Consider the following 18,038-nt stretch of genomic DNA (forward strand, 5'->3'; position numbering starts at 1 on the left):
GCGGTGGAGTTGTGGAGTTGTGTTGCGGGGAAGACGGGGTGTTCGGCTTGGCCGTGTCGCTGTGGGGATGCCCCCTGGCATCCAGGGTGGAGCTCAAGTGGACCCCCGAGCTGTGCCTTCGGGGTGAGGGCAGTCCCTCGGGCTGGGGCTGTCTGTTTGGGGGCCGCTGCGTATCAGGAGCACTGTATCGGGAGCACCGGAGCGAGTACTCAGGCAGTGGTGGAGGCAGAGTCTGAGGTACAGATGCTGGGGGACCTGCTGGGGAGGCTGACGACGAGATGCCAGGGGCCTGGGACGGGAACCAAGAGAGCGCGATGTCCCGGAAGGCCAGGGAAGACCGGGCTGGAGGAAGGAAGTGGTCAGCCGTGTCAGGTGGGAGCACCGACTACCACAAAGGCGGAAAAGTGGCCGTTGGCTTTGGCAGCACAGAGAGAGGTCTTTGGTGGTGACGATGGAGGTGTTGGTGGAAGCCCGGTTGGCTTTGAGGGAATGCGAGAGCACAGGACACGGGGACAGTAGGTCTGGAGTTTGCTGTAAAGGGATCAGAGCAGTGGCTGGTGGCTGCTCTGGCTTGTGGGATCAAGGGAGAGTGTTGTAAAAAGCGGGGTGTAGTGGTGCCTGGGTGGCTCAGTCGGTCAAGTGTCTGACTTCTGCTCAGGTCGTGATGTCACGGTGTGTGGGTTTGAGCCCCGCATCGGGCTCCCTGCTGTCAGCTCAGAGCCTGGAGCCTGCTTCGGATTCTGTGTCTCTCTTTCTCTCTCTCTGCCCCTCCCTGACTCATGCTCTCTCTCTGTCTCTCAAAATAAATAAACATAAAAAATTTTTCTAAAAAAGTGGGGTGTAGCACAGTAGGTTTGTACGCTGAAGGGAGTGGTCCAGCACGGAGAGGAAGGTTGGTGACCCAGGGTGAAGGGAGAGAAGGAAGGAGAAGACAGAGGAAGCAAAACTCGGGGTGCTGTCCCCAAGTAGGGGACGAGTCTGGTGGCCAGGGTGCCGTGAAGCATGGGCCTTAGTGAGGTGAGGGAAGGCACAATGTGTGAGGACCATGCAGGTAAGCCATGAAGGTAGACTTGATGGAAACATGGGAGTTTCTATCTTAACTTCCACAGCGAACTAAGAAGCACGATCTCTGCCGAGGGTAGCAGTTAAGCAAACAGCGGCCTTTTCTCTTCAGGTCACATTTACGTTGGTGACGCTTTTACTGTGGCCCTGTGGCAGAGGTGGCCTGTGCTTCGAGGCCGGAAAGGCCTCTTTGGAGGGCTGGCTCAGCCACTTCCTGAGCTGGTGACAGGAGGCAAGGTCATGGACCTCAAAGGGCCATCATGCTGTGTCTGCAGGGGGCTCAGCACGGACAGGGGGCCTGGATGGATTGGGTGAAGTTGAGTGATGGTGTTTGCAGACCGGTCAGCAGAAGTGTGGGCCACAGACTTGCCCTTGTTCTTCTAAGAGCTCGTAAGGCCGAGATGAGCTAGCATTGACCTACTTAAGTGATCTCACGGAGGCGATGCCCACCCCGGCACTGACTGAGCGCCCTGTGTGTGTGTGGTTCCTTTTCCCGGTCGGGTGTTAGGTCCTGCTGAGCTGTGTGTGCCAGTCTGACGTTGGAGCCCGACATCTTCAAAGCAGAGCCTTTTCTCCCGTGTGAACCTCGCCGGCCTAGTGAAGAATGAGCGCCCGACAGTGGCCTCACTGCCGTCCCGCAGCTGAGTTGACTGCCCGGCACCCAGGAGGGCAGACCGTCCCTGTGGTTGGGGCTCGGAAGGAATGGCACGGGGTCTGGGAGGGTTTTCTGGGACACCGGTGACAGCTTACCAGGGGGCGGAACATTCGGGTTTGAATTCTATGCCATGCGCTGGTGGGTTGACTTTAAAAGCAGTCAAATTCGGATATCTGTATAATGAGGGAGGTTTAGCCCATAATCCAAGCCTCCTTTATGCATAGGAGCAACAAAGTATTCGAGCATCCGGGTAATTACTCTGATTTTTAAAGAAGTCCTCACAGAGCAGGGTTGAGGGTTGAAATACAGGCCCGCATCCGGCTACCATATGGAGTGGACCTGAGCAAAAAGGCCACAGGCGCAGCAGAGGAAAGACCGGCCGTCCTTTCTGGTAGCTTCGTGTTGCGAAGGGGCCCCTGCCAGTTTATTGAGAATCCCACACCTTGCACTGCCCAGGAACCTCCTTAGGAAGACTGTGTCCCGTCCTGTCCTTTGCCCCTGCTGTTCTGCCAGAGTTTCAGATGCATCAGGCTTCTGTTCTGGTGGCAGCTGGTGGCTCCGTGGCCTTAGCGTGAGTAGGCCCAAAGTGGCTGTCCTGTCCTGAGAGATCCTGGGAGGCAGCAGAGGGTGTGTGTGTGTGTGTGTGTGTGTGTGTGTGTGTGTGTGTGTGTGTGCGCGCGCGCGCGCCTTAAGGCCCCCACCCCCACCCCCCAGTCTCTGTCTTCAGCTCTGCCAGCTCTGTGGAGATGGCCCAAGACCAGGGCCTGCCCCTCTCACTTCCTGGCCAGTGTTGCGTGACATTCCTTTAGGAGGGCTCCAAGCCAAAGTACTTTTTTTTGTAAACTCCATTTTTAAAGCTGCTCGAAGCCTTCTATTGACCAGATGAAAGCCTTAAATCTTAGTCTCTCAAAAGTTGTACGTTCCTAGTCATGATTTTCCTCACGGTGACTTTGTGTGGCAGCTGAGTTTTGCAGATGAGGAAGTTGGGGCTTCAGAGATCAAGCATGTCCCACACAGCTGGGCAGGGTGGGGCGGGAGTCGGAGCCAGGTCTGTGGGCTCTCTCCACTCGCCCTGGCACCTTACCAAGTGCAGCTCACCTCCCTCCCTATTTCACATGACCTCTGTTAGTCACTCGTGGCGCTGTTTTAAAGCTCTGCCCCCCCCCCCCCCCCCAGCCCATCCCGTGGCGCCTTAGGCTCTGGTGCCGTCTCAGAGCCTTGCCTCCAGCCGGGTGCCTCTCTAGCCAGCTGGCTTCTCGCTCCCAGACCCTGCGGAACTACCTGGGAAAACCAAAAGCTGACGTCTGGCACTTTCTTGCCTTTTTTTTTTTTTTTGGTGCAGGCCTCATATCTTTATCCACAGCTTTGTGGGTTTGTTAGAATAGGAAGTGAAGTACTTCCTATATAAGCTTTTGCCATGCTGTGTCAAACTCATGTGTCCCCTGGCCTTCAGACCGGGGTGCAGATTTATTGTGCCAAATCAGATTCTTCTCCCTTGGTGTCAGCCGCAGAGAGCTGTCGACAGCAGTGGTTACAGCAAGCTCTTGTCCTTCTCCTGCAAATGTCCGTTTTGGAAACCCTGCCTCTTTTCGCGCCCTCCTTTTCCCCTGCATCCTCCCCTCCCCCTTCTTAAATTTAGGAGACCGTTCCAGATTTTTGAAGGTTAGCGAGCTGGATATACGAGCTGAGAAACTATCTGGTAATGATAAGGGGCAGAAGTGAGCCAAACGATTTCCGGAATATTCTGCAAGAGGACTTGGATGCAGGCCAAAAGTAGGAAAATCTTTTTTTGATGTTCAGGTTGGAAAGACTTTCCCCCTCGTCCCCCAAATTTTAGATCTGCTGCTCACTCTAGATTCAGAGAAACATTCCTCAAGCCAGTTATTGTGTGCTGTGAATTTAGAACGTATATTACTGAGCTTTGTTGTTCTTTTTTAAAAAAGAAACCAAATTATAGATTTGCACATGCTTATTAATTTTATTACTGATTCCATCATACTTGTATACTGCTTTTTATACCAATAATTAATTGTAGGCCAGTAATAAAAAGTTTAATGGCTACATGACCCTTACCATAACCCTGACTCATAGAGCGTGAGGGAACGAAGGTATATTTCAGGAGTGTGGCTGTGTGGCACTACATGTGAAGAGTTGGTGAGGGTTCATGGACCTGTTTTGTGTTGGAGGGAAGGAACTCAGTTTCCTGAGATTTTTTGTTTTCTTTAAGACATTGGGCATAGCCTACATTTTATTTATTTATTAACATTTTTTTTTAATGTTTATTTATTTTTGAAAGAGAGGGAGACAGAGTGTGAACAGGGGAGGGGCAGAGAGAGAGGAAGACACAGAATCCGAAACAGGCTCCAGGCTCCGAGCTGTCAGCACAGAGCCTGACGCGGGGCTCGAACTCACGGACCGTGAGAGATTATGACCCGAGCCAAATTCGGACGGTTTACCGACTGAGCCACCCAGGCGCCACATATCCTACATTTCGTAACTGAATTTTATGTACTTGATTTTAAAATGTTAGTTGTTTTAAAAAAAACGTAAGGACCCCAAATTCCGTTTTGCAAGATACCACGGTTTTGCAGGTATTCAGTGATGACAGATGTGAAAACTTACTTGTCCCAGTAAGATGCCAAGTTCAAATAGTTTAAGCCTACTGTCCAGGTGTACCTCTGTGGCTTTTCCTTTTGAATTTTCTTTCTTCTGGACAGACCTCAGTCAGTGGGGATGGTTCTGCGTTTCTTCATGAAGCTTTCTGAGCTCCAGGCGATTGTGTTTGGCCAGCTGGATTTGCTTCTTCGTCGCTGCCCCTAGATTGGTTTATTCTTGACCAGGACGGGCCCTGCGTGTGGCATTTGCTGGAGTGTTATTGGGAAAGTGGAAATGCCTTCCTGCTTCTGGCTTGGTTGACAGTATGCTACTTGTGTGCCTCCTTCTCACTGGTAATCTGCCAACACCTTTCAGGATATTATGAAATTCAAACCAAATGAGATTAAAATGGAGCCTCTGTCCACCGAACAGACACATGGCCTGACTGTGGTCGTCCAGGACACTTTCAGCAGGGGCGGTGGGATTGCAGTCAGGGGCAGACAGTTTTGAGCTTTCTTTAAGGGAAGGGCTTGGCCTGTGTGCTCGGTTTTTATGGTGAAATTGTCCATGTTCGTGGCACATTTCAGGAGCAGGATCCACTTTAAAATCAGAGCTGTCCAAAGTCATTTGCCTTGTGTGTGACTTCTGCCCCCTCCACCATTCCCTGCTGGATACGAAGGAGTGATTGTAGGATATTTCCGAGTTCCTGGTGACACTGTGAGACTCTTGGTTGGGGTTTCAAAGGGCAGCTCTCCGCTGAGCCAAGTACATGTTTTAAAGGAGAGTGAGTGTGAGATGCGTCTCCTTCTCAGTGGAGTCCTCACCCAGCTTGGATATGCAGGGGGGCGAGGGCAGCTGTGGGTAGGGGGCTCAGGGATCGATGCCCTTTCTCAGGAACCACCGGGTGAGTGAGGAAAGAGGTTGCAGAAGGCACCTTTGGGGTTCGGCAGTTCAGACCGTGCAGAAGAGCAGCGGAAGCAGACAGGGGTCGAGAGCAGAAGTGCAAACCCTGGGGGGAGCTCGAGTTCGGCAAGTGCACGGTCTGTGGGCCACTGTGGCTGGGGCAGCCTGGGTCTTCCATGGGCTCACTGTGGCTTCGCTCAGTCTGGGAGCCCACGCAGTAAGGACGGAGTGTGTCGTTTTGGAGGCATTTATTACGACAGGACTTCAACTAAAGTTTTGTGGAATATTTTGTCAGTTTCAGTGTTGTAATTGAAACTATTTTCTGCGAAGTTAAAAACGCTTTTGAAAATTGAAACGAGGGGCGCCTGGGTGGCGCAGTCGGTTAAGCGTCCGACTTCAGCCAGGTCACGATCTCGCGGTCCGGGAGTTTGAGCCCCGCGTCAGGCTCTGGGCTGATGGCTCAGAGCCTGGAGCCTGTTTCCGATTCTGTGTCTCCCTCTCTCTCTGCCCCTCCCCCGTTCATGCTCTGTCTCTCTCTGTCGCAAAAATAAATAAATGTTGAAAAAAAAAATTAAAAAAAAAAAAAAAAAGAAAATTGAAACGAAATGAAGCAGTTCGCTGGAGTGGTTAAGCACTTGCCCTCGGAGCTCAGGTAGACCAGGCACATTTCATGGCTCTGTGGCTCTGGGCGGGGGACTTGGTCTTCTGAGCCTTGGGATCTTTGGCTCCCAGGCCAGGGTGCTCGGGACCGTGGGAGGACGGTGGCTTTGCTGGGAGAGGTGTACAGAGCCACCGTCCTGGTCCCCCACGGCTTTGTTCCCGGCGGCCCTGGGCCTGCTCATCATCGTTCTGGGAGGGGAGGCCGTGACCACCCTGAGGAGCCATGCGTCTGGGGACACCTACCAAGAGCCAGCGTTGCATGTTGGGCACTGCCAGTCGTGCTGGCGTCACAGCTGTGGATCGAGAGGACTTACTGTGCCTACGTGCGTATCTAGAGTCGTCAGGTTTGCATGGAAATGAATTTGGATTTTTGGAGAGTGGGAGGGGGACGTCGGCTGACTACGTTTCACGCTCTGGAAAGTGAGGTAGAACGGCAAGGGTCTTGCTTTTGCTAACGTTTCAAAGCCAAGGTTCTCGCACAGAAGACGTGTCCAGAAGAGCAGTTCTCACTGGGAATCGGCTGCGTCCTCTCCTCTGAGGATGTTGGCCGAATGTCGCAAGGCTGGGACAGCGGGCAGGGCTGCTGGTGCTGTTTCCCATTGACCAACTGCTTCCTTGGGCCTTTGTGGTTCTCCCTTGTTACACCTCCTTGTGCCCCGTCCTTTCCCTCGGGGTGGGGGTGGGAGTGGTGTATAGGGTAGAAGCCACAGTGACCTGGAAGACTTGATGCAGATTGGGGTGTTAGAGATTCAAGGAGACGCCCACAGGCTTTCAGACCTGTCTCGTTGTGGGAGATGTTTGTACAGCAGACGTATTCAAGATGTGTGTGCAAGTGTATGTGTGTGTGTAGACTGCATTTCTGCTCAGCTTGCAAATATTTTCTTCCAGACGCTTGGTAGTGTAGATTAGAAACATGCCGTGGCCATTCCGTCATTTTTAGTGGCGTGGCCAAGGAGTCTTCGAACCTGGGTGTTTCAGGTTGGGTTTGTGAGTGTCACTGAAGGTGCCAGCCTGGAGGGGCTGCCCTGTGGTAGGTGGCTCTGGCAACCCCAGAAAGAAGCCAGCGCCCAAGAACTTTCATAGGGTCCTCATTGCCCCTCACTCCCATAGCCACTTACCATTTTGATAAATCTTGACAAAGCATATAGGAAATGCAAATGGAGAAAAGAAATAAAATTGGACAGAGCAACAATTTTCTTGCTAGGGACACTGATTTCCAGATAATCGAGACAATCTTCCCCATTTTGCTTTTTTCCCCCCCATCTCTTTTCTGCTCCCTAAACACACACTTTTTACAACTACCTTATTTAAATATCACCTCTGCGAAACCAGCAGCAGAATTCTGTTTTTAAGAAAAGCGTAGCATTTTAGGCGCTGTGTGGATTGCTTTAGAGTTGATTCCTACTAGTTGATTCATTCTAAAATGATACCTTTATGTACCTCGCTCGTATACTCAGGATTGTGAAACACTTTCATGATACCACTATTAAGGTTTTAGATTTGATGTGTTAGTATCCCAGAAAAACATGGCCGTTGCTCTTGAATAAGAGATTAGCATTTTTTAAAAATTAACTGTAATTAATAAAAAAGTTTTGCTAGTACTCTGCAAAATAAAAACACTAGCTTAAAATTTTAAGGAAAGATCCATAGTGTCTTTGAGTGGCCTTCCTTTGTTTCAAGTACTAGATCAAAACGACATTGTTTAGTCTGCAAAGCAAAGCCCCCGTGTAGCCAGCCTCCCCATGTCCTTGACCTTACCTGCTGCTTGCTCTGCTTACCCGTCTCCCTCCAGCCTCATTGCCCTCTTCCCTTTTCTGTCGCGGTGCTAAATTCCTTCCCTCCTCGGGGCCTAGCAGTGGTCCATCTGCCAGAATATTCTTCCCACCATATCTTCCCGAGTTGCTCCTTTTTGTTGTTCGGGTCCCAGGGAAAACACTATCTCAAGACTTTCCAGGCTCAAGTACGCCCTTGGTCATTTCCTATCCCACGCTGGTTTGTTTTGTCATTGCACTTGGCGTGCCAGCCTGTGAAATGGCTTACCTGTTCATTTTATTTTTGTTTACTGTGTATTTGTTTACCCGTTTATGTTCTGTCCTCCCCTGGAGGGCAGGGGGCTTTTGGTCTCTGATCATCGCTGCACCCCTCAGTGCCTCTGCAGTGAGTACTTAAGAAATATTTGTGAAGCAAATGAATAAAGAAAGGCTAGTGAAGGTCAAAGGAAACAGGCCTTTATTGATGACGTTCTCATGCCTGGTCATACTTGGGTTATTTTCTCTTGTCTTTAGCCCTCATGACTTTAGGAGATAACTCTAAGGGGTTACTGATAAAGACGCTGAGTTCAAAATTGGTGGATGCCAGAGGGAAGGGGGTGCCTGGGGGCGTAGATAACTTGGGTGGAGGAGAGAGGGAGGAAAAGGTTTCCAGTTACGGAATGAACAAGGCACGGGGATAAAAGGCACAGCACAGGGAATAAAGTCCACGGTATTGTAACAGGTTGTATGGTGGCCGATGGTAACTTCACTTGTGAGCACAGCCTGAGGAAGAGAGAGAATGAATTACCATGTTGCACACTTGAAACTAATTAACATTGTGTGTCAACTAAGCTTGAAAACATAAAAATACAAAATAAAAACAAGAAGCTTAGTTCAATGGTAACTGCTTCTGAGCCTGGCCTTACCTCCCGCCCGCCCGGCCTGTTTTTCAGGTTTCCAGTAGCTGGCAGTCAGAACCTCTAGGGGAGCACTCTGGGGTGTTCCTGTCCCTTTGCTTCTTGGCCCGGAAATTTTGGTCGGTCCCCACACCTAGGTTTGGGAGAATGCTTGGTTCCTTGCCTGCCACCACCCCGCTCTTGGGGCTCGTCTGTTACTGGACAGGGCTGCTGGAGGTGGGGGGGGGGGGGGGAGAGGGGGCCCACATCCCTGCAGGGGAGGGCCATGTTGCCTGCTGGGTTGTGGAGTCTTTGTCCTGAGGCCCGGCGGAAGGGGGCTCTGGGAAGTGCATCGCCACTTCTGTGAGCGAGTGCCTTCTGTCATCAAGGTGCTGCTTTGGGGAGATCAGCTCTGGCTACACCTCAGTGGTCTCAGGGTTCAGCGACCTCCAGGTGTCCCCCCCCCCCACCCCCACCCCAACAACTCCTAAGCCTTCTCTCCAGCAACTGTTGAATTAATACAGTATCTTTGCATTTTGCAAGGAACTTTTTCGTTGCTTTCCTCATTTCCTGTCTTTAGCCTTGCTGAGGAAATGACCCCTGTTTTACAAAAACGACAAAACATTCTCCCCAGGAAGAGTAGAGAATGGAGAATAATTGCTTTGACAGAACGGACAAGCCATCATTTTGTCCCACGTATGCAGATTGACTCCTTAACAAGTACTCGGTGTTTACTTGGCAGAGGTTTGAACGGAGAGTGTTTTAATGCCTGTAAAATGCTTGATGTAGTGGGTCCAGCTTAAGTAAAGTTTGTCTGATTTTGAAGCCAATAGTTGATTCATTGCACCACTTTGTCTTGTCCCTTTGGATGTGAACTGTAGCCGTAAAAGGTAAAACCGGAGACTGTCTTTCATGCCATCGCTAGTGTTTATATAGAATAACCAAAGTTTAAACCAATTCTTTGGCTCTTAAGCATTCCAGTGCTGATTGGAAAGGTTGCGATCTTATATTCAACATGATTCTGGGGCAGTTATGTGAGTTGATACTGTTTAATGGTAGAGTTTTAAGTGTTTTGATGATGGTCAGTCTTGTGCAGCTTCAGGGCGGACTGAACCAGCGCGAGGTGGTATTTAGTGGTTTCTGCCCTGGCTTCTGTTCAACTTAACATAGTTTGACTTTAGTATTTTTTGGCTAACGAAAGTGTGTCTTTTAGGTTGTGGCAGTCTTAAGTAAATGTGGCTTGCATGTGAAGCCAGGGAGAAGCTTAATTATTGGCAGATCAGTGACAGTGACAAATTGTTTTTCTTCCTTTCTAGTTATACATGGGAAGCTGTTGATACCAAAAATAACATGCTTTATAAGATCAGCATCTGTGGAAATCTGGATATTGCCCAGTGTGGGCAAGCAAGTGCTGTTTGTATGTACGACTCCAAGACAAGCAGCTATCACTCTGTGGGTAAGTAGAAAGTTCTCCTTACTTTGCTGGTTGTGTGGGATCCCCGTTTTGCAAAAATGACTATGTACATAGAGCTGTCTACACGTATGCTTATATGTGCTTATACACATTTTTTATCTTTTATAATAAAGTAACAATTTTAGATGTCCAGTGTGAGATCAGATTAGCTTACTTCCATCTAGTGGATACTGTTGGCCAATCACGGAGAGTTGTGCACATTTGTATCTATTGTCATGAAGAATTGTGCACATTTGTATCTATTGATACAGAAGGATGTTTCTTATATGGCTCTGCCTTCTTACGTTTTTCTTAAACCCCATCTTTACTTTCTCCCTGCTTCACACTTACTTCTTCCAGCTGGTGCCCAGCCCCTGACCCGCTTCTACCCTTCCGGTTGTCCGTATTCACATGGGACAAGAGGTGGTCACCAGTTTTCAGCTTATGTTAAAAATTAAATAGTCCCGAGAACCACCAATCCAAGAGAAAGGAGTGCGGACTTTTCTTTCCCAGGACTCATTTCATTTCCCCAAATGCCCTCCTCTGGGGTTAGGATCCCTTTCTTACTGGTGAGGATGAGGGGCCCAAGGTGGCCAACGGCAGCCGCCCTACCAAGTTACATGGAACAGCAAAGGGCGGGGGGTGGGGGGGTGGGGGGGGGGTGGGGGGTGGGCTTAAAGGAAGAAACGCAGCGCAGAGCTAAACATGGCAGCCCTTTCTCTTGGTTGGTCCACGGATGTCCGTAGTGACCTCCGACCAACACAGTTTGAACAGTGCAATGTGACCGTGAAGGACCGTCATGAAACGAAGGCCTGCATGTGACTGGGGACAGGGTGGTAGCTGGGAGAGGGCACTCAGGTGTTTGCAGTTGGGAGGGTCAGCTTGCCGTGGTAGCTCTGTCTGTCATTTTTAATGAAAACGCCTAAACACAGTTAAAAGGGCTTTTTAGAAAGTAATGGTTAGAGTGATAAGAGTAAGGTCTGTGAGGTCTGCTGGTGGAGGCAGCTTCTCTTAGTTTCCTTCTCTTCCGACAGGGACACTGTCTAGATTGAAAGCACTGGTAAGAGGGGGTTGAGGCTCAGGACAGAGGTCTGAGAAAGCGCCATGTTATTCTGAAGTCATGGGTTGGACAAATTGTATTTTCTCATAGATTTAAAAACTTGCAAATGATATGGCCAACTTCCTGCTGTTCTGTTTTGATGCTTCATGAAGGAGGGCACTAGTGGGCCTGTTGGTCAGTGTTACTCAGGTTTCCAGAAAAAGGAAAGGTAGTTTTCCTCTTGACTTCACTATAATATTTGACTACAGTGTTTCCGACTGATGAAATACAGTGCAGCAAATGGATATTGGATACAGACAAGTAAATCGCTAGAGGTATGATTTGTGAAGTTAGGTTGGCTGGACAGAATTTGACAATGACCAAGCTGAGTTGGCTTTGAAAACCAGGCGGGAGAGTCGATCTTTTCTGAGATGTTGGTAGTGGATCCATCATAGATTCTGTGTGACAGTAATGGGGGAGGTGATCTGATACAATGCATTTTTAGGAAGCTGGGCCCAATGGAATAGGAGAGGTTGGTTAAAGGGGAGAAGCCAGAGGTAACTAGATGAATTGAAAGCCAAGTTACAGGTTGATTAAGATACAAACTAGCAGTTTCTGGTCTCATTTTACTCCCAGACACACACGACAGATACTTTCCCCTGAACTTCACGCTCCCAGAGGGAGAGGACATATGCTGGATAATGGAGACTTTCAGCATTGCCCTGTCCTTCAGCTCAAGAAAGCAAAGTAGTAAAAGCGGGTGCAAATGACTTTCACACTAGCACGGAGATAATCTTGAGTCAGATCTAGTTCTGCTAATTTGTATTATATAATAGAAATAACCGACTGTGTTATTATAAATTTGGTTTTGGGGCACCTGGGTGGCTCAGTCAGTTGAGTGTCCGACTTCTCAAGTCATGATCTCATGGTTCATGGGTTCAACCCCACGTTGCACTCTTTGCTGACAGCTCAGAGCCTGGAGCCTGCTTCCGATCCTCTGTCGCCTTGTTTCTCTCTGGCCCTCCCCCACTCACACTCTGTCTGTCTCGAAAATAAATATGAAAAAAATTTTTTAAAAAATTTGGTTTCATAACTAAATAATAACTAAATTTGTTATGCGCTTATGTGCCAGGCATTATGTTTTTAAGTAAAATATCTTCTTTAGCTTACTCAGCAACTTTTTGAAGTAGGTGACTCCATTTCCCTGACTTTATAAATGAAGAAACTGAAGCACAGAATAGATACAGGAGCTTGTCAGAGGTTGCATGATTATGGACGTGAATGCTGACAGGCAAGCTCCAGGGCCTGTGTCCTTATTTGAGGCCGTGTTGCTTTGTGAGTTATAGGGTCACATCGGACGGTTCGAGAGGTAATATGCGGAACCACGGTGGGAAGTCTGAACTCCCGGCTCTGAGAGGGCAGCTGAGAAACTAACTCCCTGTGAACTTGTTAGAAAGGAAAAAAAAATGTGACTTCTGAAAACAGCTACAAAAACTGGAGCTCCCAATAGGTAGGAGAACAGAAAAGCTCGGAAAGCAATAGATCAAAATATGTATGAGAAGTTAATGTATAACCAAAAGTTTGGGTGTAATTTAGCAATTTATCTGTTAGGAAACAGCTTTAGACCTCTCCTTCGTACCCTATAACAGAAATTACAGATCAGTTAAAATTAAAATAAAATGATTAGAACATCGGGAAGAAATGTAGCAAAATAGATATATGATCTAGGGGTGGTAGGAGCTTCTCTTAATAAATGATTAGAAAAACACACAGCCTGGGACACCTGGGTGGCTCAGTCACCGAGGTGACTCTTGGTGTCCTGTCCAACTCTTGGTATTGGCTCAGGTCATGATTTCAGTTTGTGAGATCAAGCCCCGTGTCAGGCTCTGCACTGATAGTGCAGAGCCCGCTTGGGATTCTCTCTCTCCCTCTCTCTGCCCCTCCCTGCCTCAAAATAAGTAAATAAACTTAAAAAAAGGTCAGGGGTGGGGGCAGGGGCGGGGTGCAGGCGAAGGACCAAGAACCCAAGGAAAAATGGCAGTCTGAAGACTGGCGGTTTACAGTAGAAGAAATCCAAGATGCTCAGTACAACTTCATTCGTAAGCCAGGTATAAATGCAAATTAAAGCAATAATGAAATCTCATTTTTCTTCTATCAAAATGTGCAGAAGTTTAAACGGGAAGATGGTGGTTCTGTAACCCTTTGGGAAGGTAATCATCGATGTGCGTTAGTGCCCACAAAGGCCGTTTCTGTTCTTAGAAACGGATAGTAAGACCTCAACTTTGGTTTAAACAACACTACATCAGTTTTGATTTAAAAAGTCTTGAGTTAGTTCTTTCTTAGGCAAACGGTACTGCTACGTATATAAATCTAGCAAAGTTCAGCAGCCATTTTTAGGGCACCCGTGAACAACATTTGGTTCTGTTTACGACCTAGTTGAACCACCTTCACCGCAATTTAAAACGACATATACGTTTCACCTATTTGATTTCCTTTTAAAGTACTTCAGATGTCTGATCTGAAAGTTAGAACTTAGGCACTAACAATAATTATAAATTTAATAGTTGAAACTTCTCATAAGCCTGAAATTCTCTTAGAATTTCTAAGTTCTAGTACTGTGTCACCCGTCTCAATCAGTTGCAACTCAGTTGTAACCTGTGGGTTGGAGTCATAACATTGAACATTGCAAGTAGGTAGAAATACTATGCTCACATTCCTCCTGACATCCCAAATGTTAATTCTTTGGCCTTAATTGAGTTAATCTTTCTGAGGGCTAAAAAACTATGTATATCTACTTCAGGAAACCTGTTAGCACATGTAGCTGAAGTAACATACCCACCAGGGAAGGGTGGTAATTGCGGTTACTTACCGTCAAAGCCTCGGATTCTGACCGGCTTCTTGCTGGTGACCTGGGTAGGACACAGTGAATCCGGTTGTAGTTGCTGCATCAAGTGACTTCCTTTACTCTCAGGAGGCTGGCCCCTGACTTCAGATGCTAGTTGGATGGTTTGATTCTTGTGCGCACTGGGGGAAATCTATGACAGTCATTCAGGTTGATCGCTGCACTGAATTTTGCATCATTGACTCCTAAGATGTGAAAATCTCTTTTCCTCTTAAGCCCTGTATTCTTTCCTTTTTAAAAAAAACATATAATTCTATTGGATATTTAAGATGATATCTGGGAGAATTTTAGATAGAACTCCTGTTTCTGTCTTACAGCCTCTCCTGAGAGTCTGGCAATAATATCTGTTAGACTTTAAAACCCAGATTCCCATAACCTACTTTTGTAAATCTTAACCAGTAGAGGAATTAGTACTGTATACAGATTTTTTGTACAAGTTTTTTTTTTTTGTGTTTTTTTTTTGGTAGCATTGTTAACTGTGGCAAATGTGCTGGCCCACCCTAACTATATGGGGATAGTTGAACAAGTTGTATATTTTATTCTGATTTACTTGGTTAAGTCACATCTGAAAAGATATATGTATAAATTATATTTTGAAACAGCCAACACTTAATATTCATTTATTTATTTGTAACAAATACTTGAATGACTCAGTCACTAAAACAGACAAAAATCCCTTTTCTTGTGGAGCTTACATACTAGTAGTTGAGTGGGAGACAAACACAAACACTGGCTAGGTAGCGTATTAGAGTATGATGGATGTAAAAGAGAAAAGGAGGGACAGTCGGGAGTGCTGGAGGTCTCAGGAGTGTGTGTGTTCAAGAATATTAAACGGGGTAAGTGTCGCTGAGAAAGTGACATTTAAGCAAAGACTTGGAGCTGAGGGAGTCAGGTGGCTCTGGGGGAGCAGCCAGTGCAAGGGACGGAGGGGGGAGTATCAGAGAGGGGAGGGTAATTGGTGGTAGCAAGAATAGAAATCTCTTTTGAAGAGTGTTAATACAAAGAGGGGCAGAAAAATGAGGCAGCAGCTGGAGGGAAAAATCGGGCAGCGAGGAGGATTCTTCGTTTGGTGAAAAGGACACGTGAATAGTACACGTTGAAGGACACGACACGATAAAGAAGGGAAAGTGGGTAACGGGGGAAGCCTTGCTGGAGCACATTGGTGACTAGCACGGGGAGGGCTGTCTGCCTGTCTGACAGGCCCTGATCGAGGTGTTGGGGAGGCCCGGTGGCCGTGCGGTGGGCCCTGAGGCCGCCTGCGAAGTTGGGACCGCTGGGGCTTGCGGCCTCAGCGAGGCCGAGTTGCGAGCTCGGCTGGGCTCGGCCGGGGGCGCCGAGGGTTGCAGGCGAGGCCTGGTAGGCCTGGAGCGCGGCCTGGTCTGGCAGGCTCTGGTGAGCGCGGCCTGGCGCGCAGGGTCTGCAGGACCCGGCGCGGCCTGGCCTGTAGAGCGTGGCCTGGTCTGGCGGGTACGGGCGAGCGTGGCCTGGCGGGCCTGGCGCGCAGGGTCTGCAGGACCCGGCGCGGCCTGGCCTGTAGAGCGTGGCCTGGTCTGGCGGGTACGGGCGAGCGTGGCCTGGCGGGCCCCCTGGTGCGCAGGGTCGGGAGGACCGGACGCGGCCTGGCCGGTAGAGCGTGGCCTGGTCTGGCGGGTCCGGGTGAGTGCGGCCTGGTCTGGCGGGCCCGGGCGAGCGCGGCCTGGAGGGCCCGGCCTGGAGAGCGCTGTCTGGCGGACCCAGCGCGTGGTCTGGCGGACCCGGCGCGGTCTGGGGGACCTGGCCTGGAGACCGAGGTCTGGCAGACTCGCCATGGCCTGGCGGGCCCGGCAAGCACGGTTTGGTCTGGCGGGCCCAGGCGAGCGCGGCCTGGTCTGGCGGGCCCGGCCTGGGGACCGCGGTCTGGCGGGCCTGGCGCACGCAGCCTGGTCTGGAGGACCCGGCCTGGAGAGCGCGGCCTGGAGGACCCGGCGCGGTCTAGTCTGGTGGGGCCTCGCCAGCGCGGTCTGGTCTGGTGGGCCCGGGCGAGCTCGGCCTGGTCTGGCGGACCTGGCCTGGAGAGCGCGGTCTGGAGGACCCGGCGCGGTCTGGCGGGCCCTGGTGAGCGTGGCCTGGCGGGCCTGGTACGCAGGGTCTGTAGGACCCGGCGCGGCCTGGCCTGGAGAGCGCGGCCTGGTCTGGCGGACCCGGCTTGGAGAGCGCCGTCTGGTGGGCCTGGCGCGCGTGGCCTGGTTTGGAGGACCCGGCCTGGAGACCGTGGTCTGGAGGACCTGGCGCGCGCGGCCCGGCGCGGTCCGGAGGACCCGGCGCGATCTGGCGGGCCCGGCGAGCGCGGCCTGGTCTGGCGGGCCCAGCGAGCGCGGCCTGGTCTGGCGGACCCGGCTTGGAGAGCACGGTCTGGAGGACCTGGCGCGCGCGGTCTGGCGGGCCTGGCGCGGTCCGGCGGGCCCAGCGCGCGGTCTGGAGGACCCAGCGCGCGGTCTGGCGGGCCCAGCGCGCGGTCTGGCGGACCCAGCGCGGTCTGGCGGACCCGGCCTGGAGAGCGCGGTCTGGAGGACCCGGCGCGGCCTGGCGGGCCCGGGCGAGCGCGGCCTGGTCTGGCGGGCCCGGCCTGGAGACCGCGGTCTGGCGGGCCTGGCGCGCGCAGCCTGGTCTGGAGGACCCGGCCTGGAGAGCGCGGCCTGGAGGACCCGGCGCGGTCTGGTCTGGTGGGGCCCCGCCAGTGCGGTCTGGTCTGGCGGACCCGGCCTGGAGAGCGTGGTCTGGCGGGCCCGGCGCGCGGTCTGGAGGACCCGGCGCGGTCTGGCGGGCCCGGCGAGCGCGGCCCAGCCCATTTGGCGCCGTCCTCGGGAGCTGGCCGTGGGCCTGGCGTGCTGGCCGCGGCCCCGCAGTCCTCACCCGGCTCTCGTCCGGGGAGGACGGCCAGGCTGGCCGGTTGCCGCGGTTGTCTGCCGCGGTTCGCTGCGGCCTCTCCCCGAGTGCCCCGGTTGGCAGCCGGTCCCGGCCACCGGGTGGAGTGGGCAGAGGAAGAAGGCGAGGTGGACAGGCGGGTGCGATGCTGATGGGGGCCTGGCGCTTAGGGATGCTGGTGCCCAGTGCCGCGGCGGCAGAGGTTGGCTGGATCCCTCCCAGCCCGAGGCCAGGGCCCTCCGCGTTTCCTTTTCAGGGCGGACCCAGCTGTTATGAGGAGCCCCCGGGAGCTCTGGGCACAGGGCCGGAAGGGGCCGCTGTGTGTGGGGGGACAGGAGGCGCGGGGGAGGGTCTTCAAGGTGGGGGGGCTGCGGCCTGTGAGCGCCCCCTTCTGGCCACAGCGCTTGCCGCTTCCTGTGGTCTTTGCCCGCCCTCCGTGTCTCCTGGAGCGCAGCGCTGCAGGGGCGCGTCGAAGCCCCGCCCCGTCTCCCGGCCCTAGGCCCGCCTGCCGTAGGCGGGGCTTACGGGCGCTGTCCACGGGGCGCTGTCCTCGGTCCCGGAGACTCCTCTGGGCTTGTGTGCTCTTTTGGTCGAGGAAAAAGATTTTCGGACGGATCCCGGGAATTTTAGGGGAGAGAGCGATTCAGGTGGACCTTTGCACAGAGACAGGCGGGCAGGCAGTCAGGAGAAAGAACCAGTGTACTGTGAGCCTGGTGCTCTGGGGGCAGCTCTGAAATCCATTATCCTCTCTCCACTGGCATCTTAATTTTGACCCCTCCCCCTCTTCTTCCTCCTTTATTTCTTTTCACAAAAAGATATCAGGTATTTGTATCGAAATGGACCACTTATAATCCTGAGTTTATGATACGCAGTCATAACTAATCCGTGGGCTAACCTTTTTCTGTTTTTTAATTAATTAATTTATTTATTTCTGTTTTGGATAATGTAATGAACCCCATCTCTAACAGAATCTAGGAACCTGAGAATAACCACTGTCTCTGTGTTTTCCTCACCACCCCTCCCCCCTGCCACCGTTTCCCTTCCCTGGGGGTAATAATTAGCCTATATTTAAATTTTTCTTCCTTTTCTTTGTCTCTGTGTCTCTGCCTCTCAAAAGTGTGTGTGTGTGTGTGTGTGTGTGTGTGTGTGTGTGTGTGTGTACGTGCCCGATATTTTTAACTCTATACAAAGCATAGATCATGCTATATGTAATTTTGG

General features: G+C 51.3%; 1 protein-coding gene across 1 annotated transcript in view; it reads left to right on the forward strand.

Moving 5' to 3' along the window:
• The window catches only part of IGF2R (insulin like growth factor 2 receptor), a 104,252-nt gene that overhangs the window by 10,949 nt on the left and 75,265 nt on the right, over positions 1-18,038 (forward strand). The window contains exon 2 of the mRNA XM_086708267.1: positions 9,839-9,978. Coding sequence (XP_086564393.1) covers positions 9,839-9,978 — 140 coding nt within the window. The remainder of the gene's footprint in view (positions 1-9,838; positions 9,979-18,038) is intronic.

The sequence above is a fragment of the Puma concolor genome, chromosome B2 (genome assembly GCF_028749965.1).
Source record: "Puma concolor isolate L17-30 chromosome B2, mPumCon1.1.hap2, whole genome shotgun sequence".
Classification (NCBI taxonomy): Eukaryota; Metazoa; Chordata; class Mammalia; order Carnivora; family Felidae; genus Puma; species Puma concolor.